At 41.2% G+C, this 22,655-nt stretch overlaps 2 protein-coding genes across 10 annotated transcripts in view; one reads left to right on the top strand and one right to left on the bottom strand.

The window, feature by feature from the left end:
* Positions 1-15,603, top strand: part of HEATR1 (HEAT repeat containing 1) — a 53,738-nt gene extending 38,135 nt beyond the window's left edge. For 2 of the 3 annotated variants that reach the window (XM_032136304.2, XM_058430463.1), the window contains 15 exons: positions 291-417; positions 1,649-1,809; positions 5,007-5,053; positions 6,399-6,522; positions 7,101-7,241; positions 7,706-7,998; positions 8,883-9,033; positions 9,969-10,127; positions 10,294-10,428; positions 10,578-10,682; positions 10,769-10,937; positions 11,484-11,638; positions 12,506-12,664; positions 14,136-14,244; positions 15,284-15,603. In XM_032136304.2, the coding sequence (XP_031992195.1) occupies positions 291-417; positions 1,649-1,809; positions 5,007-5,053; positions 6,399-6,522; positions 7,101-7,241; positions 7,706-7,998; positions 8,883-9,033; positions 9,969-10,127; positions 10,294-10,428; positions 10,578-10,682; positions 10,769-10,937; positions 11,484-11,638; positions 12,506-12,664; positions 14,136-14,244; positions 15,284-15,372 (2,124 nt within the window). In that variant the 3' untranslated portion in view covers positions 15,373-15,603. Of the gene's footprint in view, positions 1-290; positions 418-1,648; positions 1,810-5,006; positions 5,054-6,398; positions 6,523-7,100; positions 7,242-7,705; positions 7,999-8,882; positions 9,034-9,968; positions 10,128-10,293; positions 10,429-10,577; positions 10,683-10,768; positions 10,938-11,483; positions 11,639-12,505; positions 12,665-14,135; positions 14,245-15,283 lie in introns of those variants that run through there. The other variant, XM_058430462.1, reaches the window with a different exon arrangement.
* Positions 15,604-17,323: 1,720 nt separating this feature from the next.
* LGALS8 (galectin 8) overlaps positions 17,324-22,655 on the bottom strand; it is a 31,032-nt gene continuing 25,700 nt past the window's right edge. For all 7 annotated transcript variants that reach the window (XM_058430464.1, XM_058430466.1, XM_032136305.2 and 4 more), the window contains 2 exons: positions 21,700-21,865; positions 17,324-18,587 (listed from right to left, as the gene is read on the bottom strand). In XM_058430464.1, the coding sequence (XP_058286447.1) occupies positions 18,438-18,587; positions 21,700-21,865 (316 nt within the window). In that variant the 3' untranslated portion in view covers positions 17,324-18,437. The remainder of the gene's footprint in view (positions 18,588-21,699; positions 21,866-22,655) is intronic.

The raw sequence follows: 22,655 nt of genomic DNA, 5'->3' as shown, positions 1-22,655 counted from the left end.
AGTGTCTCTTCAAAGTGGTTTTGAAGGCAGTTTGTGGGGAAATAGAGGAGCGTCCGTTTCCCTGAAGTCAGTAAGACACAAACACGGGTAATTGTTTGGATAAAGCCCTATTTGGATAAGTCAAGGACCGTTTTTAAATGACTTCTTAGACTTGGGATCTGGGAGTAGATCTCGACCTACTCTAAAGTAGTATACTCTGTTCTGCTAGAAATCCTAACGCACATTATCCTGAAATTATGCCTTCACAATTCCTAAGTACAGATTTGTTACCTTTTTCTTTTTCTACACAGGATGCTATTTTAGAAGCAGACACTGAATTTTGGTTTTCAGTCTGTTGTGAGTTTAGTGTCCAGCATCAGATACAAAGCTTGATGAATATCCTCCAGTACTTACTGAAGCTGCCAGAGGAAAAAGAAGGTAAGCGCAGATTGGGTGTCACTTACTGTTCAATCTGAAAGCTAAAGAGAAACAGAAGAGAATGCAGGTTATCCTTAGTACATCTTCAGAAAGATTTTTAAAGTAAGTTAATCATTTTAATTTGATTGTGTAGTTTCTTGAATCCTAATGGAAAATAGTCGGAATTCCATTCGCCATTCCTCACACCTTGTCTTTTATACCTCTGTGCCCTGCACTGACGTCTTGGCTGTGGAATATTGCTGGTATCCAGGATGAGTTAGGTTCAAATGACAGTAAATGATCAGGACCTCATTAGCTGTCTCTCAGCTTCTCATTAAAATATCTGAAGACATTTACATGAAAAAAGGTACCACAAGAGTGGCACCAAAATATTAAAATTGTACCATACAGCAGAGCCTTGAAGAAAATCCCACTAACCGCAGCACCACTGAGGCTGGCTTAGGAAAGGGTTGATGAAGCCAGGTGTGATGGTGTCAGCCTGTGGTCCCAGCTACCCAGGAGAATGAGATAGGAGGATCACTTTAGCCCAGTTCAAGACCAGCCTGAGCAACATAGTAAGACCCCGTCTTTAAAAAAAACTTTTTTTCATTAAGAAAGGGTTGACGTGTTGATAGTTCTTAGTTCTCTACAATTCGAAGCAGAACAACAAGGCACGTTAGAAAGAAGGTACTCTAAGAGCTCTGCAGAGACTGTTTTCTGTGTGGCCAGCCATTGGCCCTGTCATCCCTGTTTGGCGAGGCAGTAACTTGTCCCATCCTGCAGTCAGCTCAGGTTTGGCAGGGACAGACGAGGGAGGTCCCTGGAGAGTATGTGGTGATGTGGGTAAGGAAGTGTCTTAGCAGTAAGTCATTCTGTAGGATAGTGGTTTTTAACACTGCACTGCCAACCCCATTTACATTAGATACATTGAATAAAGAAGTCTCCATCTGCAGTTGGAAGTTCAAAGACTCCTTCCGTGATATGGTCTTCTTCCATTTGATTGTCCTGTTTCCCTGTTTTGTTTTTTGTCTTAAACACTCGCTTCTCAGGGCCATTGGGTACTTTCTTGGCAAATACACTCACGTTTTTCACTAATTTAGAAGAGGAGAAACTGGATGTAATAGATGAACAAATTTCTCTGTGAAAATGTTATCCCATTAACCATCCTTTACTTGAAAGGTCATATCTGTTAATTGTGTATGAAGGATTCAGGTGAAAATGAGTAAGGTCACTTGTTTTATTGCTGTTTCAGAAACCATTCCCAAAGCAGTGTCTAATAAGAGTGAATCACAAGAAGAAATGCTACAGGTTTTTAATGTAGAGACTCACACTAGCAAACAACTGCGGCATTTTAAATTTTTGTCAGTGTCCTTCATGTCTCAGCTCCTGTCTTCCAATAATTTTCTGAAAAAGGTAATGTGTTCTTTAAATGTGTTTGTAAAAAGGTATTCTGCTGTTTCCAAGGAACTGTTTTCAACCAGTAGAAGTAGCTTGGTAAATGGCTCATGAAAATGTGAGGCATGCCTTTAAAGATAATAGAAAAAGAAAGTACGTTTCACCATGAAAAGCTGTTCATCATGATCTACTGAGATTGAACATAATGTAAACTCTATGACTCAGTGGTTTCATTCTTAAGTATTGTGTACCCACCAGAAGTTCATGAACCTGTACACCAAAAAAATCTACAAGAATGTTTATAATATTCATAACATTCTTCATGGTAGCACAAAACTGGTAACAACTCAAGTATCTACCAGCTGAGTAGATAAATTGCCTGTATTTTATTTTATTTTTTGAGACATATCTCACTGTGTGTCCCAGGCTGAAGTGCAGTATAGCGATCATGGCTCACTGCCACCTGGAACTCCTGGGCTCAAGCAATCCTCTTGCCTCAGCCTCCCAAGTAGCTGGGACTACAGGCGTGTGCCACCTACGTCTGGCTAATTTTAAAACTTTTTTTGTAGAGACGGGGTCTCGCTCTGTTACCCAGGCTGATAGCAAATTCCTGGCCTCAAGCGATCCTCCCAACTCGAGTTCCCATAGTGCTGGGATTACAGGCATGAGCCACCATGCCCAGCTTTTCTTTACTCGGATATAGTGAGTTCTGCATGTATGATTTGTGTACGTCTCTGTTTGTGTATTAAACTTGTTTAAACAGTGAGAGAAAAGGAAGGAAAGAAAGGAATATGACGAGGAATACAAAAATGGTTTGACATTAGAGTACTGTAAAGTTCATTAAGTCCTTATAATGCATTAACAGATGAAGAAGGGAAACCATATGATCATTTTACATTTTACAGTGAAATAATTCAGCAGATTCAATACTCATTCACAACTTAAGAGAAAAAGATCCTCGCTCATGCCTGTAATCCCAGCACTTTGGGAGGCCGAGGTGGGCGGATTGTGAGGTCAGGAGATCGAGACCATCCTGGCTAACATGGTCTCTACTAAAAAATACAAAAAATTAGCCGGGCGTGGTGGCAGGCGCCTATAGTCCCAGCTACTTGGGAGGCTGAGGAAGGAGAATGGCATGAACCCGTGAGGCGGAGCTTGCAGTGAGCCAAGATCGAGCCACTGCACTCCAGCCAACCTGGGCGACAGAGCGAGACTCTGTCTCAAAAAAGAAAAAAAGGAAAAAAATCCTCTCAGCAGTGCAGGGTAGATGGGAATTACTTTGGCCTAATGAAGGTGACAATCTGAAGCTTGTGGTTTATATCATACCTAATGATGAAATATTAATGGTGTGCCTGCTACAGTCAGGGACAAGAATCTCCTCGGTCATTGTTTCTATTCAGGAAAAGAAATGAAGTGTAAGAATCAGGAAAGAAGAGAATGAGCAATTAGAACTAATAATGAGTTCAGTAAGCTTGCTTAAGAGAGATCAGTGTAGACACTATCTAGAGATCAGTGTGGGTTGTGATCTGTATCAAGCAGGCTGGCTGAACTAATTAGTCTCACACACTGTTATATAATATTATTATTCCTCAAATTAGAAAACAGAGTAGAAAAAAAGATTTCCTGTATAATAAAAACATAAACTTACAAGGTACCAAGAATAAGCCTGACAAAAATATGTGCACAAATATTATGGAGGAAATGTGCAAGATATGAAGGGACACAGAAGAAAACTTGGAAGAAATGGAAAGACACTGTGTTTACGCATATGAAGCCTCGCTATTTAAAGGTGGCAGATCTGCCCAGATTAGTCTAGAAACTCAGTGTGCTTTTTCAATTACATCATTTTAAGAAGTGATATTGATACATTGATACCAAACTGTAAGGGGCCAAGGACAGTGGTATGGTGCAGGAGTAATCAGATGGATCAGTGTGACTGAACAGTAGGCCCAGAAACACATGCAGGCGTAAGAGGTGCAGCAGGTGATTTTACAAAGCAGTTGGAGAGAATGGTCCAAGTGCTGGCCCTGGCGTGATTTGTTTTCCATTTGGGGAAAAAGTCTGATGTCACACCTTATAGAAAAGACAGAGTAAAACTTCATTGTAAAAAACAACAGTTCAAATGTTTAGAAGAAAATCAAGGACAACATGATTGTGACTGGAGGATAGGAAAGAATTTCTTTAAAATTTTGATTCAATAGAAAGCCACAGCCTGAGAGAAGATTATTACTCTGCATAAATCAAAAAGCCTCAATTTCCATTCGAACAACTGGCAAAGAGTGTGAATTCACTGAAGAGGAATTACAGATGGCCAGTTAATGTACAATGTCATTTAGCCTCCAATAAGCAGGAAATGTGATTAAATGTGATACCCATCAAATTGGCAAAACTGTTGAAGTCGTTAGTACCAGGGATTGGGTACGTAATGGCGGAAAGTGTGATTGTTCCAACCACTTTAGAAAGCAATTGGCAGAATCCCATGAGGTTGAAAGTTCCAGCAATTCCTTTGATCTGGTCACTCCCTTCCTTAGGCATATATGCTGTAAAAACTTGCCAAGATGCTCAAAGGGACATAAAAATGTTCTTCTCTAGCATTATTAGTAAAAGGGGGAAAAATGGACATAAACTAAACATCTAACAACAGAGGCAAATGGATAGATAAGTTGTATTTATAGAAGAATATCTTATGCAGTTGAAGGAACTAGAACATAAGTCACCATGCATAGATCTCAAAAATATGTTTCCAGAAAAACATCTTGTTCCATGATATGTACTGTTTGAAACATTTGGAAGCAGATTTGGGATGATGGTTGTGTTTGTGGGGCTTGGGGTAGAGGGAGAATAGGACCAAGGAGCAGTACGTGGGGGATTCCAGCTGCATCTGTAATGTTTAACTTCTCAACAAATGATATGTGAGCTCACCAGATCAGCATGTCGTAGAATTCGGTAGTGGTAATTGAGTGTTGATTGGTGTATTTTTCTGAACCATTGTAGTACTTTTTAGATACTACCAGTAGAATGTAATTAAAATAAATTAAGAGAAATAGAGTTACTACAGTATAATGAGGATGATATGAACCTGATTAAATTGTAATGTCAGAAAACAGTTGCTGTTTAAGGTTTCAGTGAATGGTCCGAGTTTCGTTGAACTGACTTGAAATGACTTTTATTATCGACTTCCATACCATGCTAATGACATCTTCTTTAAAAATTAGGTAGTTGAGAGTGGTGGTCCTGAGATTTTAAAAGGCCTTGAAGAGAGGTATGTTTACTTTTCTTTTTTTACTTTTTATTTGGAAATGACTTCAAACTTATAGAAAACCTGGAAAAATAGTACAGAAAATTCATATACTCTTTACAACCAGGTTCACCATTTGATGATACTTTCTGCCACATTTGCCTTAGCGTTCTCCCTATGTAGGGTTTTTTTCTGAGCCATTTGAAAGTAAATCATATACATTATGTCTCTAAGAATAAGAGATGTTCTTATAAAACCACAGTACATTGATCAAATTCAGAAAATTTAACATTGATCCAATCCAGTGATGTAATCTACAGTTCATACTCCAGTCTCCCTAATTATCCCAACACTGTCCTTTACACCGCATGTGTTTCTGCATCATGATCCATGTCACGTTTGTGTGTCGTATTGAGTTGCCATATCTGTTTAGTGTCTTAATCTGGCCCTGATTTCTATGGGCTCATGAATTCGTTATTCCGTGGATTCTAATCCATGTGCTGCCATTATATATTTGGGTGCAGGAATTTTCCTTTCTCTCCTATGTCCTCAGGGGTTGCCTCCTGGCCTTGCTGTGTACCTCCTTTTCAGATGCATGGCGTTCCCAGGGCCACTGTCCTGCCCCGTCCACTGGAAAGTGCCTGCCCTGCAGGCAGGATTGTGAGCTGCTGAGTTCCAGTCCTGTGGGCTGACTTGTAGCACTATGTGTAGGACTTTCGTTTTTGGAGCTGATTTTGTTTGAGCCCCCTTCTCCCCTCCTCTGCTGTGCCGTGTCAACTTCTGTCTCCACTCTTCCCTCTAGCCCCCCCCTCAGGCTGGCAGCAGTGGGGGGATCTCCAGTGGCTGTTGTGTTGGAATTTGGTGTGTGCTTTTCTAATTACAGGTTATTTGAAGTTTGTAGTCTTTTTTTGTCTCCTAATAATGTGAAAGAAGTGAGTTATATGTTCATTTGTATTAATATTTCTCTTTATACAAATGTGTGTGTGCGTGTGTGTGCACACACACCTGCCGTTAACCTAGGGCCATAACTCCCTGAACACCCCACTTGGACAGCCCAGTGAGACCCACTGAGCATGAGCTAGATATGAGTGAGTTCCTTAAACACTTTCAGCATCTGTTGCTTATTCAGCACCTCACAGAGTCTGAGCGAGGATGATGCTTCTGCACAGAAGCGCCTAGTTACTTCTTGATGATCTCTGTCTATGGCAATAATCCCTCATTTCCTTTCTTTCCGAGTAGTTTTTGGAATAATTTAGTACAGAATTATTTAATTGGTCTTTCTACTTGAAACATTTAGCATAAGGTAGACATGAACAAGTTCTCTGAGTGCCTTCAGCTGCCGTTTGCTGAGTGAGGCTCCGTGTTTCAGGTTGCTGGAGACCGTTCTCGGCTATATCAATGCAGTTGCACAGTCCATGGAAAGGAACGCAGACAAACTCACTGTGAAGTTCTGGCGCGCCCTCCTTAGTAAAGCTTACGACCTGTTAGATAAGGTAGGTTTTCATTTCTCCCCGGAATTACTGTTTTGTTGCTGTTTTTAAAATTATTGTGAAATTATTTAAAGTTTTTAAGAATAAACTTAGCAATTCCTTTTATGAATATAACGAAGCTCAGATTTTTCTTAGAAAACAATCTCTTGATGACTAGAAACAGATTCGTCTGGAAAAACTTGTTTCCTTACCAGTTATGAGAACATGTACCTCATATATTTTAATAATTAAGTCATGTCATATATAATGTTCTACTTTATTCAAGTGGAATAAAATAAAAATATGAAGTATATTACATACATATCACTGGCCTTGAAATTAGGATTGCTGTTTCAAATCTAGCTAAATGATTTAGCTTCATGCCTTTGGCACTTCCTCCCGACATCAAGCTTTTGTTTTATTTGATAATGTGTGGTTAGTAATGCCTACCTGAAAGGTTATTTTAAGAATTAAATAAGAAAATGTGTGTGGAAGTGCCTGGTGCCTGGAGGTGTGCAGTGGACAGCAGTCTGTCTTAATGAAGTTGATTTTTTTTTTTAATTTGTTTTTCTTTTCATGTTAAATATAAAATTTCTGTTTAGGTCAATGCCTTGCTGCCCACAGAGACATTCATTCCTGTGATCAGAGGGCTGGTGGGCAATCCCCTGCCATCTGTTCGCCGGAAAGCGCTGGACCTTTTGAATAACAAGCTACAGCAAAATATATCCTGGAAGAAGACAATAGTGAGTGAAGACCCAGGACACACCCATTTACTGTACTTTGCTTTATCAAAGAGCTGCCTTTAACTCCCTTCAATTTCTCTAGTGGTACAATTTCAAATTGAAGTATATTATTATCTGAATATAATACCATGACATGTTTTAAAATGTGATGTTAATTCTAATGGGAATATATGTGTGTTGTAGAGCTCTTAGAATGGAATTTCAGCCTAGTGGAATTCTTGCTTACTACAGAGCTTACGTGGCCTTAGCCTTAACATAATTCTAAGTCCCTTTTACTCCAAATCAGTGGGTGCTTTGTATAAGTGAAAAACTGGTTAGAACATGCACATTGCTTAGCATGACTGTGTGACTCAGGACCCCTGAGTCTGATTTCCATTTAGACAATCTCAAGCTGTGACAATGGGAAAATGGACAAACGTTTTTTGCAGCTTTAATGATTTGGAGATTCTGGCTGTCCCCTTCAGGTTACCCGTTTCCTAAAACTGGTTCCAGACCTTTTGGCCATTGTGCAGCGTAAGAAAAAGGAAGGGGAAGAAGAACAAGCAATCAACAGACAGACAGCATTGTATACCTTAAAGCTTTTATGCAAGAATTTTGGTGCAGAAAATCCAGATCCTTTTGTCCCAGTGCTGAGCACTGCTGTGAAACTGATTGCTCCAGAGAGAAAGGAGGAGAAGAATGTCTTGGGAAGCACGCTGCTGTGCATAGCAGAGGTGACCTCCACCCTGGAGGCGCTAGCCATCCCCCAGCTTCCCAGGTATGTGGCCGGAGACTTGGAACAGGAGCTGTTACCACCTGGCACACATTGAAAAATAACACTTTGGTGACTTTTTCCTCTGAGTAGACGTTGCATAAAATTGGATTTGTGGAAGAATTGATCTTGCAGGGTGTGGTGGTTCACGGCTGTGATCCCAGCAGTTTGGGAGGCCAAGGCAGGGAGATCATTTGAGCCCAGGAGTTTGGGGCTGCAGTGAGCTATGACTGCACCACTGCACTGTAGCCTCGGCAACAGAGTGAGACCCTGTCTCTTAAAAAAATAATAATAAAAATAATTAATCTTCAAACAGAAAGACACAGCCTTCCCATTTATCTTCAGATGCACTGCTTTGCAATGTTAATCGTCCCCCATTCTTCCTTCCTTTTGTCTAGTATAGTCAAAAAGCAGTGGGTAAAGGTTCTTGGCAGAGGGGCCCACCCAGTTAGCCAAGGCCAAAGCTGCCTTCTGCTGCCAAATTTGGAAGTTAGAAGCCCCTGGCTGTGGTAGTTCCTTACTGTACAGCCAGTATGTTCCTTAACCTGTTAGAGCGTTGCTGTCTATAAAACAGAGACAGTATCTACCTCATAGGATTTCTGTCGGGCAGTGCTTGCAAGGAGTTTTGCATAGTGCCTGACACATAGTAAGTGTTCAATTAATGAAAGATATTGTTATTTTTAAAATTACTTTTGTGTCCGTACTGTTAGCACTGGGAGATTTCTTGTGCTTAGCCACATAAAATGTGTAGACAGTGCTTTTTAGGCTATGAAGCAGATAGCGATATAATAGGCACAGTTTGTTGAGTTTTTTTTCATAATGCCCTCTACTCCATTCCCTAGCCTCTGTTTCCACTTCAAGTTCTTCTAAAGCTCTTACTCTGTTTCTAGCCTGATGCCATCGTTGCTGACAACAATGAAGAACACCAGCGAGCTGCTCTCCAGCGAGGTCTACCTGCTCAGTGCCTTGGCCGCTCTGCAGAAGGTTGTGGAGACTCTCCCGCACTTCATCAGCCCCTATCTGGAAGGCATTCTCTCCCAGGTGAGCCACGATGGCCATGACACGCTACGCGGGGTGGCTGGGGAAAGTAAAAGATCACAAATGTAGTGATTTTGTTTTTTCTTTAAGAGTTAGTTTCTGTTTGACAGAAAGGAGTCTTATTTCTGAAGAGATGTGCTTGCTTTTATTAAATGTGTACTTTTTCTCTTCCATCATCCTTGCCACCAATCTTGAAATTGATATGGGGGTCACTTTTTAGCGAGATGCTTCTCTTCTTTAATTGTGCGGAATGTATTCTGGGTTTTTTTTCTTCTGTGAGATCTTTGGAGTTGTGCTGGTAGAGCCGCCTCTTGTTACTTCTGGAAATTGGTGGGCCCTGTTTCTGCTGTGAGAGGTTTAATCCTAAGGCATCTTGCAAAGCAGAATTTTTGTATTGCACGTCAGCGGTTTCCTGTCAACACACTAGGGGCCAGTGGTATTTCTGATTGAAAATGCTCAAGAATGTTGAGCCCTGGCTGTTCCATTGTGTTGATCATTTGCCATTTACAAGGTTAGGAGTCTTCATTACCATGGGGCAAATGATTAAACTGCTTCACTTACACCACAGCCAGGGCTTAAAAGTAGCCTTCTCACAGAAAGGGGCCTGTGCTGTGAGGAGCTTTCTAGTTTTTTAGCAACTTGACTCTTGCTGTGGTCCCTTGCATTCCTGTCCTCTAAGAAAACCATCTGTCTGGGTGCTCTGTATGCGGCTGCGTCTACCATCGGCCTTCGTCCCTGATCGCAAGTTGGGCAAGAGGTGTCTGCCCAGTTTTATCCACTGACGTTTAGGGCTGACTTTAAAAGGAGCTCTGTGTGTAGTTAAAAAGTGCTAAGCATTTTCCAAACACTAGTAACGTCATCATGAAGCCTTTCTGGAAGTGTGTGTTTGTCAGTGAGGATCTGCAGTGGCCCTGATCACTTTTTTTATATTCCTTTAGGTGATTCATTTGGAGAAAATCACTAGTGAAATGGGTTCTGCCTCACAGGCTAATATCCGTCTCACATCTCTTAAAAAGACACTGGCTACCACACTTGCACCCCGAGTCCTGTTGCCCGCCATCAAAAAAACTTACAAGCAGATTGAGAAGAACTGGAAGGTTAGATCATATTGGGTATGAAGACTTTGGAGAAGGGAGAGGTGGTACTGAAATGTGTAAACTTTGACTTAAAGAAGAATATGTTTATTTAATTTCTAAAAATACACACTGCTGAACTCTAGGAATCATTTGAAAATGGCACATCTCTTTACTGTGTTTTTGGTAGAATCACATGGGTCCGTTTATGAGCATCTTGCAAGAGCATATTGGGGTGATGAAGAAGGAAGAGCTCACCTCCCATCAGTCTCAGCTAACCGCCTTTTTCCTGGAGGCCCTGGACTTCCGAGCCCAGCACTCCGAGGTAAGCTCAGGTTCACTCCTCCAAATCCTAATGCTGTTATCCACCTATTGAAGAGTCCGAGAACAATCTAGCTGTGTGACAGTGGTACTTGCCAAAATAATTTACAGTCAGATATCAGCACTCTAATAAATGGGCTCTTCTGTTTTCAGAATGATCTGGAGGAAGTTGGAAAAACAGAAAATTGTATCATTGACTGTCTAGTAGCCATGGTTGTCAAACTTTCCGAGGTCACATTCAGGCCCCTGTTCTTCAAGGTGACGCTTTCTTCCTCTTCCTCTCTTTTGTGCTCAGATTTAAGTGACAAGATGTCGAAGAAACTAATACTCTCTTATCCTTTTAGCTGTTTGATTGGGCTAAAACCGAAGATGCCCCAAAGGACAGGTTGTTGACATTTTACAACTTGGCAGATTGCATTGCTGAAAAGCTGAAAGGGCTTTTTACTCTGTTTGCTGGCCACTTGGTGAAGCCTTTTGCTGACACTTTGAACCAGGTGAACATCTCCAAAACAGGTGGGTAGTTGCTTCAGTTCAGCTGTCACCCTTGCCCTGTGTGCCTTATACAAGGTACCAGTAAGACACAACCTAGTGCTTGGAAGCAAGATTTTAGAGGTTCTTAAGTTCTAAGCTAAGGAGGGTGAATTTTTTACTTCATTGTTGTCAGACAGTGAAGTGTTGTTTTAGCATAATGAGCAAATGTTATAAGTCAGCCCACTTGGGAGAAAGAATAAAGTAAATGGCCATTACTGTCAGTTACTGGAAGTAACTTTAAAACATAAAAATTAAGATTAGTTTATTCTCTAATGCTAATACGTGACCCACTTGACAGTTGAGGGAATTTAACTTGCCAAAGTGAGTGTTAGAATCTTAACTCCAAAAGAAGGAATCATTCTTCGATAGACCATCCATTCTGTGTCCTGTCTTCATCCTGATTTTGATTTCTAGATCATTTTAGACTCTTCTGATTATAGTTATTTTAATACTGATTTCAATGTAAACATTGGAGATTAAATGGTTAAGTTCAGTGTTTTTTCATTTTTACTCTTCCCACATCTACAGATGAAGCATTTTTTGACTCTGAAAATGACCCTGAAAAGTGCTGCTTGCTGTTGCAGTTTATTTTGAACTGTTTATACAAAATCTTCCTTTTTGATACCCAGCATTTTATAAGTAGAGAGAGAGCAGAAGCCTTGATGATGCCTCTGGTTGATCAGGTAACCAAACAGAATCATCTTTCGTTACTGAGGAAGCCATCACTGTTTGAGCTTGGCAGGTTTTAGATCTGCTCAAATGACAGCTTGCTGGGCTTTTTTCTTTGTAAGGTTGTTTTTTTTTTTTTGGTCTTTTTAATGAAATGTTTTATTTGAAAATTGTTTTTTCAAAGATGTAACTTCATTGTGGAATTTGAGTTGTTTTGTTTTGTTGTTTTGAGACAAGGTCTTGCTCTGTCACCCAGGCTGGAGTGCAGTGGTACAATCTCAGCTCACTGCAACCTCCACCTCCCGGGTTCAAGCAGTTCTTGTGCCTCAGCCTCCCAAATAGCTGGGATCACAGGCGCCCGCCTCCACACCTGGCTAATTTTTGTATTTTTAGTAGGGATGGGGTTTTGCCATGTTGGCCAGGCTGGTCTCGAACTCCTGACCTCAAGTGATCCGCCCACCTTGGCCTCCCAAACTGCTGGGATTACAGGCGTGAGCCACCATGCCTGGCCCTGAGTTATTTTTTATTTTTTGTTTTTTAAACTGCTCAAAAGAGAGACATGATACAAGGTGTCATGGTTAATGTATTCATTTGTTTTAACTGGGCCTCACTGAGAACGTGTCAGAGCATGGCTGCCCCCTGGAGGAAAGAGCTCCTCTAAGATGCTCTGCTGCAGAGAAAGGGGCAATGATAAAGGGTATGAGATTCCATTTGAGTTTGAGAAGGCAATACATTTGCCCTAGAGAGTATTAGAATAACGCCTGGTTTTTGAACCTGCTAATATCATGAGAGATGGTAAAATATTTATATGTTGGGCATTTTTTCAAACAGAAGAAAGAAATGAGACTTGTTGTTCAAAGTCTTTGTCTTATTCTTCCTAGCTGGAAAACAGGCTTGGGGGAGAAGAGAAATTCCAGGAACGGGTGACAAAGCACCTGATACCATGCATCGCACAGTTTTCAGTGGCCATGGCGGATGACTGTCTTTGGAAACCACTGAACTACCAGATTCTGCTAAAGACGAGAGACTCCTCGCCTAAGGTTAGGAACTGGGTGACAAGTACTGAAACTGCATCTTTTCATTGCACAGCCTAAACAGCCTGTAGGTGGTCACAGATGTAGGCCCCTGGTAAACTGGCAGGGAAGAACATTGCTATTTGTCATCCAGTACTAGAGGTCCGGTTTTTTGTATTAGGCAGAAATTTGTGCCTAAGAAAATTTTCTTTTTTACTTATAGGCTATTTGTAAAGAATAGCAATGCCCTATCCCCACCCCAATGGTGCGTTGGGCAGAAGTACTAAAATACTTTTTAAATACTTTTAAATAACAAAGACTTGAAGTAATTCCTTGTTTTTTAGGTGCCATTGAAATGTCATTGTGCTCCAGAGAGAAATGCATTGAATTTATCCACAGAATAGTCTGTTGACTTAGAGCAATACATTCTGTCGTTTATAGATACTAGGCTTATGATCTTGTTGAGTAAGTGGTGGCAGTGGAAATAAAACATGGGTAGGTTGAGTGGAAGTCAAAATTCCACAACCAAGTGATACGAATTTCAAACGGTTTTAGCAATGAGTCACCATTTCTCAAACTAATGATTGTATTAGAACTTTACTGGCTATAACAGACCAAAGCAGAATTTTATTAATAGGATTTATTAGTTCAAATTCTTTATTAGGATATGCTAACAATGAGACTATTTTGATGAACCCCCATATTTTAAACCATAGGTTTTTATACAAGTAGTAGCATCAAATTTATTGTAATATTTTACTTTGCACAAATCAAGGAAATTCTGATGGAATCTAGGTAGTTACAAATGGTTTTTTAATAATTCACTTTGTACTATCCAGATATTCTTTAATTAAAATATCCAAAATTAGAAGACCAGTAGGGCTTTTGTTTCAAAAGCTAACAATACCCAACTACTGCTTGCTCTCCTTATCATAGACAAGGCGGTGAGGAACACCTAGACGTTTTTAAAGCCCCGAAACTAGGATATTGTGACACAGAATATTTTTTATTCAGTGCTGAGATGGGAGTTTATCCCAAGCAAGTGTCCTGGCCCCTCATACAACTATAGTGGTGACCAGTCAGGGGCTGTGGGTGAGGAGACCTGCCAGAGGTGGCTGGAGGCACTTTATTGGCAGCCTGGCGGGCTGGCGAGCCCCAGTGAAAATCTGGCTACACACTTGAGTTTGCATGCGGCATTTTATTTTATTGGTTTTTTTTTAAAGGAAGAGATTATAAAAAGACATTTCACATTAAAGATTTGCAGTCGTGGGACACAATTTGGAAAACACTGATTTATAAGGTTGCGCATATTACAAACAGCTCCCAAATGGTGAAACTGGTATTCTAAGATGAAAGCTGAATGAACATAATGAAGTGAATAAACGCATGTGAACTAATGTTTAAAAAGTTAGAGCTTGTCTCAAGTCAGTACAGCTCTTAAGATAATAAATACAGTAGTAACACTACTTTTTATTTCTTTGCTCTTTATCCCTTTCAGGTTCGATTTGCTGCTTTGATTACTGTGTTAGCACTGGCTGAAAAACTAAAAGAGAATTATATTGTCTTGCTACCAGAATCCATTCCTTTCTTAGCAGAGTTGATGGAAGGTAATTCTGAAACTATTCCCAACTATTAAACAGTTAAGGAATAATTCAGTAAAATTCTGTGAAAATGTGCCCAATGATAATGCAGATTTGGATATAATGTGACTAGCAGTTGATCCAGTCCTCATATAGGCAGCTCCAGTCTCAAATACAGGCAGGCTCGAGCTCCTGTTTTGAGTTGGGTGGAGGGAGCGAGTTGCGAAGTGACCACCTCCTGATCATTTGAGTCTGTTTAGTGTAATCTTCACTGTCTTTACTTTTGTGGTGTTTTAATCTTCACTGTCTTTACTTTTGTGGTGTTTTGTGATCATACAAGCAGATTACAGTAGTGTTTTTAATTAACCTCATACATGTATATGATTGATGTTTTGGTCCCCAGATGGGAGGTTATTGTATGGAAATGCCTAGTGGCATTAAGGATGCAGTAGGATGTCCACTTCTAGTAGCAACCGATGTTCATTCACTACTCCATGTTAGGTGCTTTACATGGATTATCTCAATTAAAAATCACAACATTTTATCTGTTTTACAAAGGAAGAAACTAGAGGCTTAAAAGGTTTCAGTTATTTGACAAAGATTACAAGCTAGTGAGTGTAACATGGGGAGCTGTGACAGTTCTGGAACATAGAGTCTTAGGCCCAGGAAATAACAGTAAATGTTATTATTAAGGGAGGGGTGGTGGAGCAAGTAGATCAGTCCTTTACTGATTCATTGCTTATCTAAGCTACAAAAGTACATTCTCCTTTGTTTCTTAGCTCTTGGAGGGGAGAAGTGTGAGCTACTGAAGGGGTGGCATCCCTAGGAAGTTTGAGTTTTGGGGATTCTTATTCAGCTTCCAGTGCAAGCCTGTGGGCAGGGAATGAAGGCGGAAGGAGCGGTGTGGAGGGAGGCGGTCCGTGGCACCTCTTGCTTTGTTAATGTGCTTCATTTCACTCTTTTGATTGAATGATTGCCAGAAAATGCAAGGCATTAAGAATTAAACTAATGAGAACCGAGGCAGGCGGACTGACTCAGATTTTAATTTTGATTTTTTTTTTTTTAGATGAATGTGAAGAAGTAGAACATCAGTGCCAAAAGACAATTCAGCAACTGGAAACTGTCCTGGGAGAGCCACTCCAGAGCTATTTCTAAGACTTTCTATGGTGTTTCATACTCTACTCACAGTTCAGACTCATTTTTCATATTTTTATTTTTGGGTGTTGGGTGCCATGTTACTTTTGGTGCCTTAATACACCTACCTGGATTACTTACAAATGTTTGATCACTTCTTTACAAAATTCCCACCTGGTTTGTGTGCCACATAAGCCTCTCCTGCCTATTGTATAGAGCTGCAGAAAGAGTAAATGATACATGGTATTTTTATACAGACTGCTGTGTTTGTCTAAACATTTATTATTCTCTTCCTGATTGATGGTAATAATATTAGACTTGTTAATTTTAGCACCCAAAGCTGACGCCTCATTTGCACTGTAAGCCTTAACTCTTCTGTACAGCAATATCTTAATATACATGGTATCCATGTTGCAGATTTCACTCAAAGTTGCTCTATTTCAAGAAAATGAAGTTATTTAGCAATCAACAGAAATACATTTGACCGTAAAGCCTACTTTTCATTTTGGGTAGGCGAACTTCAGCCTTCATTTCTTTGTTGTGCCTATAAAAAGAAGTGGTTCTGGAATGCTTTTTTTTTTAACCCAGGAGTGTGACTCACCTTTATCCTTTGTTCTTTTTGGGAAACGGGAGAGATGAAGGCAATACGCTGCTTCTAAAACAGCTCACACCTGGCTGCTCACACAGAGGGCCCAGAAACACTGGGTGGCACGAGGAAGCTCCTCCAGGATTAACAATGAACCCAGTTCCATTGATGGTTAACTAAGAATTACTTGTCTAACAAAGTAAGTATCAGTAGATTTTTTTCAATGCTTTGAAGTGCCCTAATCTCTAATACTGGGTCATGGTGAAGTTGGAAAGTGAGGGCTCAAATAAAATTAAATCTGCCCCCTTTTTAAAGGCATCTAAGAACAATCCCGTAGAATGTTCGCATTGAGTTTAAAAGCCTTTGAAACGAATATAGAAGTTTAATGCAGAAATGTGGCAAGCAAAAGGCCAACTTGCAGTTTAGAGACAGAGCTTGCTAGTATAGAAGTGTGTATTTCTTTCTTTTTTTTTTTTTTGAGACAGTCTTGCTCTGTCGCCCAGGCTGGAGTGCAGTGGCGCAATCTCGGCTCACTGCAAGCTCCGCCTCCCGGGTTCACGCCATTCTCCTGCCTCAGCCTCTCCGAGTAGCTGGGACTACAGGCGCCCGCCACCACGCCCGGCTAATTTTTTGTATTTTTTAGTAGAGACGGGGTTTCACCGTGGTCTCGATCTCCTGACCTCGTGATCCGCCCGCCTTGGCCTCCCAAAGTGCTGGGATTACAAGCGTGAGCCACCGCGCCCGGCCTATAAGTGTGTATTTCTAAGAAATGTCTCAGTAAAATTCATTAATAAATACTAATAGCTTTTTAAATTTTTTTACTCCACGTAAAATGAAAATGAACTTAAGACTTATGAGGAATGATGTGAGTGGGCTATTTTTTTCCTAAATTCCTAACAAACAGTCTCCAACACCTCAGTTAAGCACTCTGATGGTCTTTATGAAGAAAAATAACTCTGGGGGATTCTCGAGTCTTCTTGCCTTCTACAGCTTTCCCTGTGGCACCCCCCCACCCCCAATCAGTGTCTTTGAGCTTGGTGAGACTCTGCATAAATTAACATGAAAAGCCGGAAAAGAATTAAGGGCTAGTGATTTCTACACTGAGTGAGTACTTTTTAAAAAATAAGATTGACAATGGTATTCTTTTCAATATATGGATAGAAATAATATCTAACTAAAATCTGTTCTGAAAATATTCCTAAATCCTGGCAGAGTTCTGCCCCAGTCTAATGTGATAAAATGATCCCCACTGACTGAGCTTTTTTCCCTCCCCACTCCTAAACCTTTGAAATTTCCTGTAACAAGATCTGACCTGTAAAGATCCCATATACATGGAACTTCTGCCAACTCCCCTCAAATAATAGAAAAATCACAGAAATGCAACCATTTAACTTGCTGATACAGGTTTGATTTTAATCACGTAAAGCGGAAGAGTGCTTTGATCTCAGTTGCTAATGATGATGGATAATAATCTTTTGAAGAACAGAGGCCTTGAGTGGTGATTTCATGGAAACAAAACAGATTTCTGCATTACCTCTGCCTGCTTTGTGGGTCCCTTAGTTGACGTACACTTTCTGATAGTGCCTGCCTTATGAATCCCTGAAGTCTAATCCTGACCTTACTTTGTTGCCCATAAATATCTTTCAAATTGAATGCATCTTGCCTCTTCCTGAAACTTTCTGTAGGTGTCTTTGTAGACTCTGATTCGCCCTAAGTTCAAATACACAGAAATCAGCTGCCTTGGGCTTGACATCAAGTTAATTTTAGCACCATGTATTTGTTTTGCTTTGGTTTTTTGCCTTAATTTCTGTGCTCAGGTGTCATGCCAATTACTTGGTAAAGCTTGCAGCTAATAGAGCCACATGTTTATTACGATAAAGAAAATGATGTAAGTCAACATCAGTCCTCAATGATAGGATACGATAGAGCACTGGTTATGAGAGTGATCACTGGGGAAGGAATTGTGTCTTCTATAAATTAGTGTCTTCGGGTGATTTAATAGCTGCATAACTAATCCCAGAGGACCCCTTAGGAGTTGATGTAATGCCTGTAGAAAAAGCAGTGCACAGCGATAAAGCACAGAAGAGTCAAAGCTCAAGAGAACAGGGAACATACTGGTTTGTTTCACCAAGTATATATCCCAGCTCCTCACACGCAGTTGTACCAAAAAAAAATCTGTGCTCAATACATGTTAGCTACTGTATTATAGTAGGTACTCCATAAATACTTGTTGAATGGGATTCTTAAAGAGTCAGCCAAAGTAGGAGAGAGGGCAGAGTGGCTTTAACTGGCTATAAGTGTTGCTGCCCCCAGTTTCCCCATTCAGTGCTAGACAGTGCCATACTTCATGGCAAGGACTGAGAACACCCAGTAGGACCTAACGGTGCACAAGTTCCTTTTAACAATATAAACAATAGAATGACAGTGAGATGGGTTTCGCAAGGCCAGTATCACAGAAGCCATTCTGTATTTCGGTTTTTGTAGCAGCTGTGTAGGTAGGCTACCAGCTCCTTACTTCCAGTAAGTGGATGTCTCCATTAATTTCCAGCGTGTCAATACTGCTAAGCTCTTTAAATCTGTGTTTGTACTCCAGGCTGTGTACGCCGTTTACTGCAACCTTGAATTCTCTAACATCACAATAAATTATCATCTGAAAGGAAAGGAAACATGCCATTAGTGGTTCTCCTTAGTTTAAAACTCTGTTTGTTACATACTAACAGGGTGTCAGAGTAAACCATTTGATTTCTTTATACATAGAAAAGTTCAGCCTGCTGCTGCTGACTTCCTTCTGTGATTTCCAAGACCCTAATCTAACTAAAGTGTCCCTGGTGGTGGCACTGTCTACCTCATCCCACCCAGGGAAGTGACTCGGACATGTTTGGAGCCTCACACCATCCCCAGGGCCTGCGGCCCTCCTTTCCTCAACACAGCCCCTCTCCCTCGGCCGCATCCTGCCCCTTATTCCTGAAAAGCCAGAGTGCTGCCCCTCCTCGCCGATGCCGGGGACTCTCCTAAAGCAGGAAAACTCCTAATATGGTTGCTTCAGTTCACTGAGATGCTGTTTCCAGCCAGTAGCCTGGAACCAAGGGACTTGGATCCTGACTTTTCTGCCTCCAACTCTAGGACCATGAACAAACCAGACAATTAATATGAAATTTCAGCAGCTTAAGGTACTTGCTAGGGTTTTTACAGCTGCTTGGTGATCCTGATTCCATAAGCTCAGCACATCTTGGCCTCAGTGTGTTTGTCCAAAGCCATCAAAGCTGGGTATCCCGTAAGTCGGAAGTGGTGCACATTCTGGCAAATTCATTCAGATCCATCGGCAGTGTTCGCCCTTCACAGTCATCTATGCCCAAAACTCAAACAATGAAAAACTAAGACCTACTAGCCTTTTACATCACCTTTGCACCTAAACTTCTTCGTACTTCTGGTGCCACGCTGCCAGTGCCAGGCTGGGTTTCCACCCACTCTGAGAAGGCCACTGGGAGGCCCTGCACTGAGCTCTCCCTGTGCTCCTCGCCCCCATGAAGGCTTCAGAAGAAAGAGGGGCATCTCAGCCTTGCTGCTAACCCGGCCCCACCCCCAGAGGCCAGAATGAAGCACAAAACCTGAATCTGCAAAGCAGCAAGTTGAGGGTTTTCATTCTTTTGATAGGAGCAGTGGAAAGGACTGTCAAGGAAAATCAGGAAGGGGAGGAAATTTCAGCCCAAGTCCTGCACTCTGATAACAGAGCTGGCCAAAATGAAGCTTCTGTGGCTACAGAGGATTGGGGAAATAGGTGTAACCTGAGATTCTATCCCCACAAGAATGGTGGGAATCCCAGTTCCAACCAGGTAGAAGGGACCCCGGATATATTTAACAAAATCTCAGGAAAACACAAAACACACAGCCTGATGCTATAGCCCAGAAGGAAAACCAAGTTGGCAGCAGAGGGTTACCTGTACTGTATCAGAGCAAGTGCAAAGCCAGTGAATTACAAGCAAGTGGCAAAGAAATGACATGCTTCCGGGTGAGCAGACTACTGCAAATGAAAAGAAGGCACATCCTTTGCAAGACCCCCCAGCCTAGAAGAAAACACAGAACAGAATCCCTCACAACCATCTGAGGCTGCCAAACAGCTGGGAGGAACATGGATTTCATCTAGAGGAAGGGCCCACAGATGAAATTACAACACTGAATGAGATTGTTTTTAAAACACTGTAGATACAACTAAAGTGTGTTTGAAACAGCAAGAAGATTTAAAATGACAGTAATGGCATAATGGAAAGACCTGAGATAATCTCAGTGCAAGCATATTTAACAGGCAAGAGATGGAAGCCCCTGGAAAGGACCTATCAGTACAGAAAATCGTTAACAGTGATCAACACAAGGATAATTACTGCTCCTGAATTAGAAAATTAAATGGAAAAAGACGATTGTTCAAAAGCATATAACATTCATCTATTCATTCCTTCAGCCAGCCATCCTTTTCACTGCCTCTGCAAAAAAAAATGCCTGGAATGTGGTTCACCTAATCCTAATGGTATGATTTGAACTATGAAGTTGGAGATATTTTCATCTTAGTATTTTTCAGCATTATTTGAATGTATCATTATTGTCTTTTTTTATATTAATATAGCAGATCCAAACTTGGGGCGCAGATAGGTCAGAAACATGTTACATCATTGGTTTCCTGTCACCCACTACAAGGCTCAACTTCTTTCTAGAGCACTCACCTCTGTTTCCCTCCAGTGAACCCCAAGTCACCCTTTACACCTTGACTCTTGCCAAGCCAACAACCCTGTGCTCCCCTTCCCACCTCTAAGGACTTGTTCAAATCATGCCCTAAATCCAGAAAAGCCAACCTTTAGCCTTCCACATCCTTCCCAGCTTTCTGAATTCCAAACCAATATCCACAACTTCCAGGGAACCTTCCATGATTAGCCCACATCTGTCTACACTCCACATACTAGGGCACTGCATTGGACTGGAACTTAGGGATAAATACGAATGTCACATTGCTATCTATTCCGCCTGATATTCATGCTTTTAGTAACGGGTTTTGATGAGTCCTCAAGAACCCACATGGTCCAGACGATGTGTCAGTTTAAAATGCTGTAGAATTATAACCTAAACCAATGACCCTAAGTGACTGTGTGAGGCAGTGGCACCTCAGCTGGTGACTGAGGCTGGCCAACCACCCAGCATCCGCATCACAAGGAGACTATTCTCTGCTCACCATCCCAGAAGCTTATTTTGGGAAAGGTATGTGTTACAATATTCACCTATCTGGGGACTCAGGACTACATGCCTTTTAGTTCCAAGGGACTGATGTATTTTTCCTTGAATACATACAAACAAGACTAACTCCTTAGGAGAAAGGACCACCACCTGAAACCGTCTACCCTGATGGGAGATAATGGCCAGTGCAAGCAAGCAGTTTTAGGGTCTCCACATCCTCAAGTCCACTTATACGATTAAATGTGTGACTCCAGTCCTCAGACAAGCTTCCTGGTTAAATTCCTATCAATATGGGGCTACACAGGAATTTTAATATGATGACAAATGTCAATTCCAGTGCACATAATTTGACACTCTACTGGCTTTGCCATTTATACTGATTGCCCACATTATAAAAAGGGGCAAATTACAATCTCCAAGTAAACAAAAAACATACACAACCTCCACATATTGAGTTAGGACTTGATTTAAATGGACCACTTATCCCACCCCTGCTCCCAGGATTCTTGTTGCTGTCCCATTTTCAAAAACTGTAACCTCACCTCAAAGTACATCCCAGGACTAAATGGAAAAGAGGTAATATTTCTCTCTTCTTCTCCCCAGGACTCCTGAAGAAAAGAATTTCTTACAAATGCTTTAATATTCAGGCGTGGGTTCAAGTGTAGAGCAATATCCTTTGATTTTCCTGCTAGTAGGTCAACAATAAAGCTTTTGAGAAAGAAAGAAAAAAAAAAAAAAACCTTAATTAACCAAGTAGGACAGAGCAGTGGCAGTTTGAGCAATGTTAATGACCAGACTTGAACTATGATTCTATGAAACGCACGTATCCACATGGACATGGGAATGCAGGTGAAGTTGAAATTTTAAACTCAGTCAGCATTCCGCTAATTCGTTACTTACAAAATAAAAATATGAAAAAAAAAACCCTTTAAAATCAGCGTTGAGGCTGAGATGTGGTTGGACAGAAGTTGAAGGTTTAACGCTAAACTGAATGACTACTTCAGGCTGCAGGAGCCTGGGATCCTCTCGAGCAGGTATTCTCTTTTCATCATCTACCCGTGTTCCTTCTTTCTTGAAAGTATGCCACTTTCTAGGAAATAGCTCTGATTTCAAGCTTTCAGAAGGCTGGACATCTGTGGAAAAAATTGTTAAAGCAGAAATTTTCTAAATCACATGATAAGAGGGGCCCTAAAAAATGTTGCCTGGGCCGGGCGTGGTGGCTCACACCTGTAATCCCAGCACTTCGGGAGGGCAAAGTGGGCGGATCACTTGAGGTCAGGAGTTCGAGACCAGCCTGGCCAACATGGTGAAACCCTGTCTCTACTAAAAATACAAAAATTCAAAAAGTAGCTGGGCGTGGTGGCGCGCCTATAATCCCAGCTACTCCAGAGGCTGAGGTAGGAGAATGGCTTGAACACCCAGGAAGCGGAGGTTGTGGTGTGCTGAGATTGCGACACTGCACTCCAGCCTAGGTGACAGAGTGAGGCTCCATCTCAAA

The sequence above is a fragment of the Hylobates moloch genome, unplaced genomic scaffold (assembly GCF_009828535.3).
Source record: "Hylobates moloch isolate HMO894 unplaced genomic scaffold, HMol_V3 SCAFFOLD_18, whole genome shotgun sequence".
NCBI lineage: Eukaryota > Metazoa > Chordata > Mammalia > Primates > Hylobatidae > Hylobates > Hylobates moloch.
Note: the sequence above shows the minus strand (reverse complement) of the source record. Positions and strands in the feature narration are given on the sequence as shown.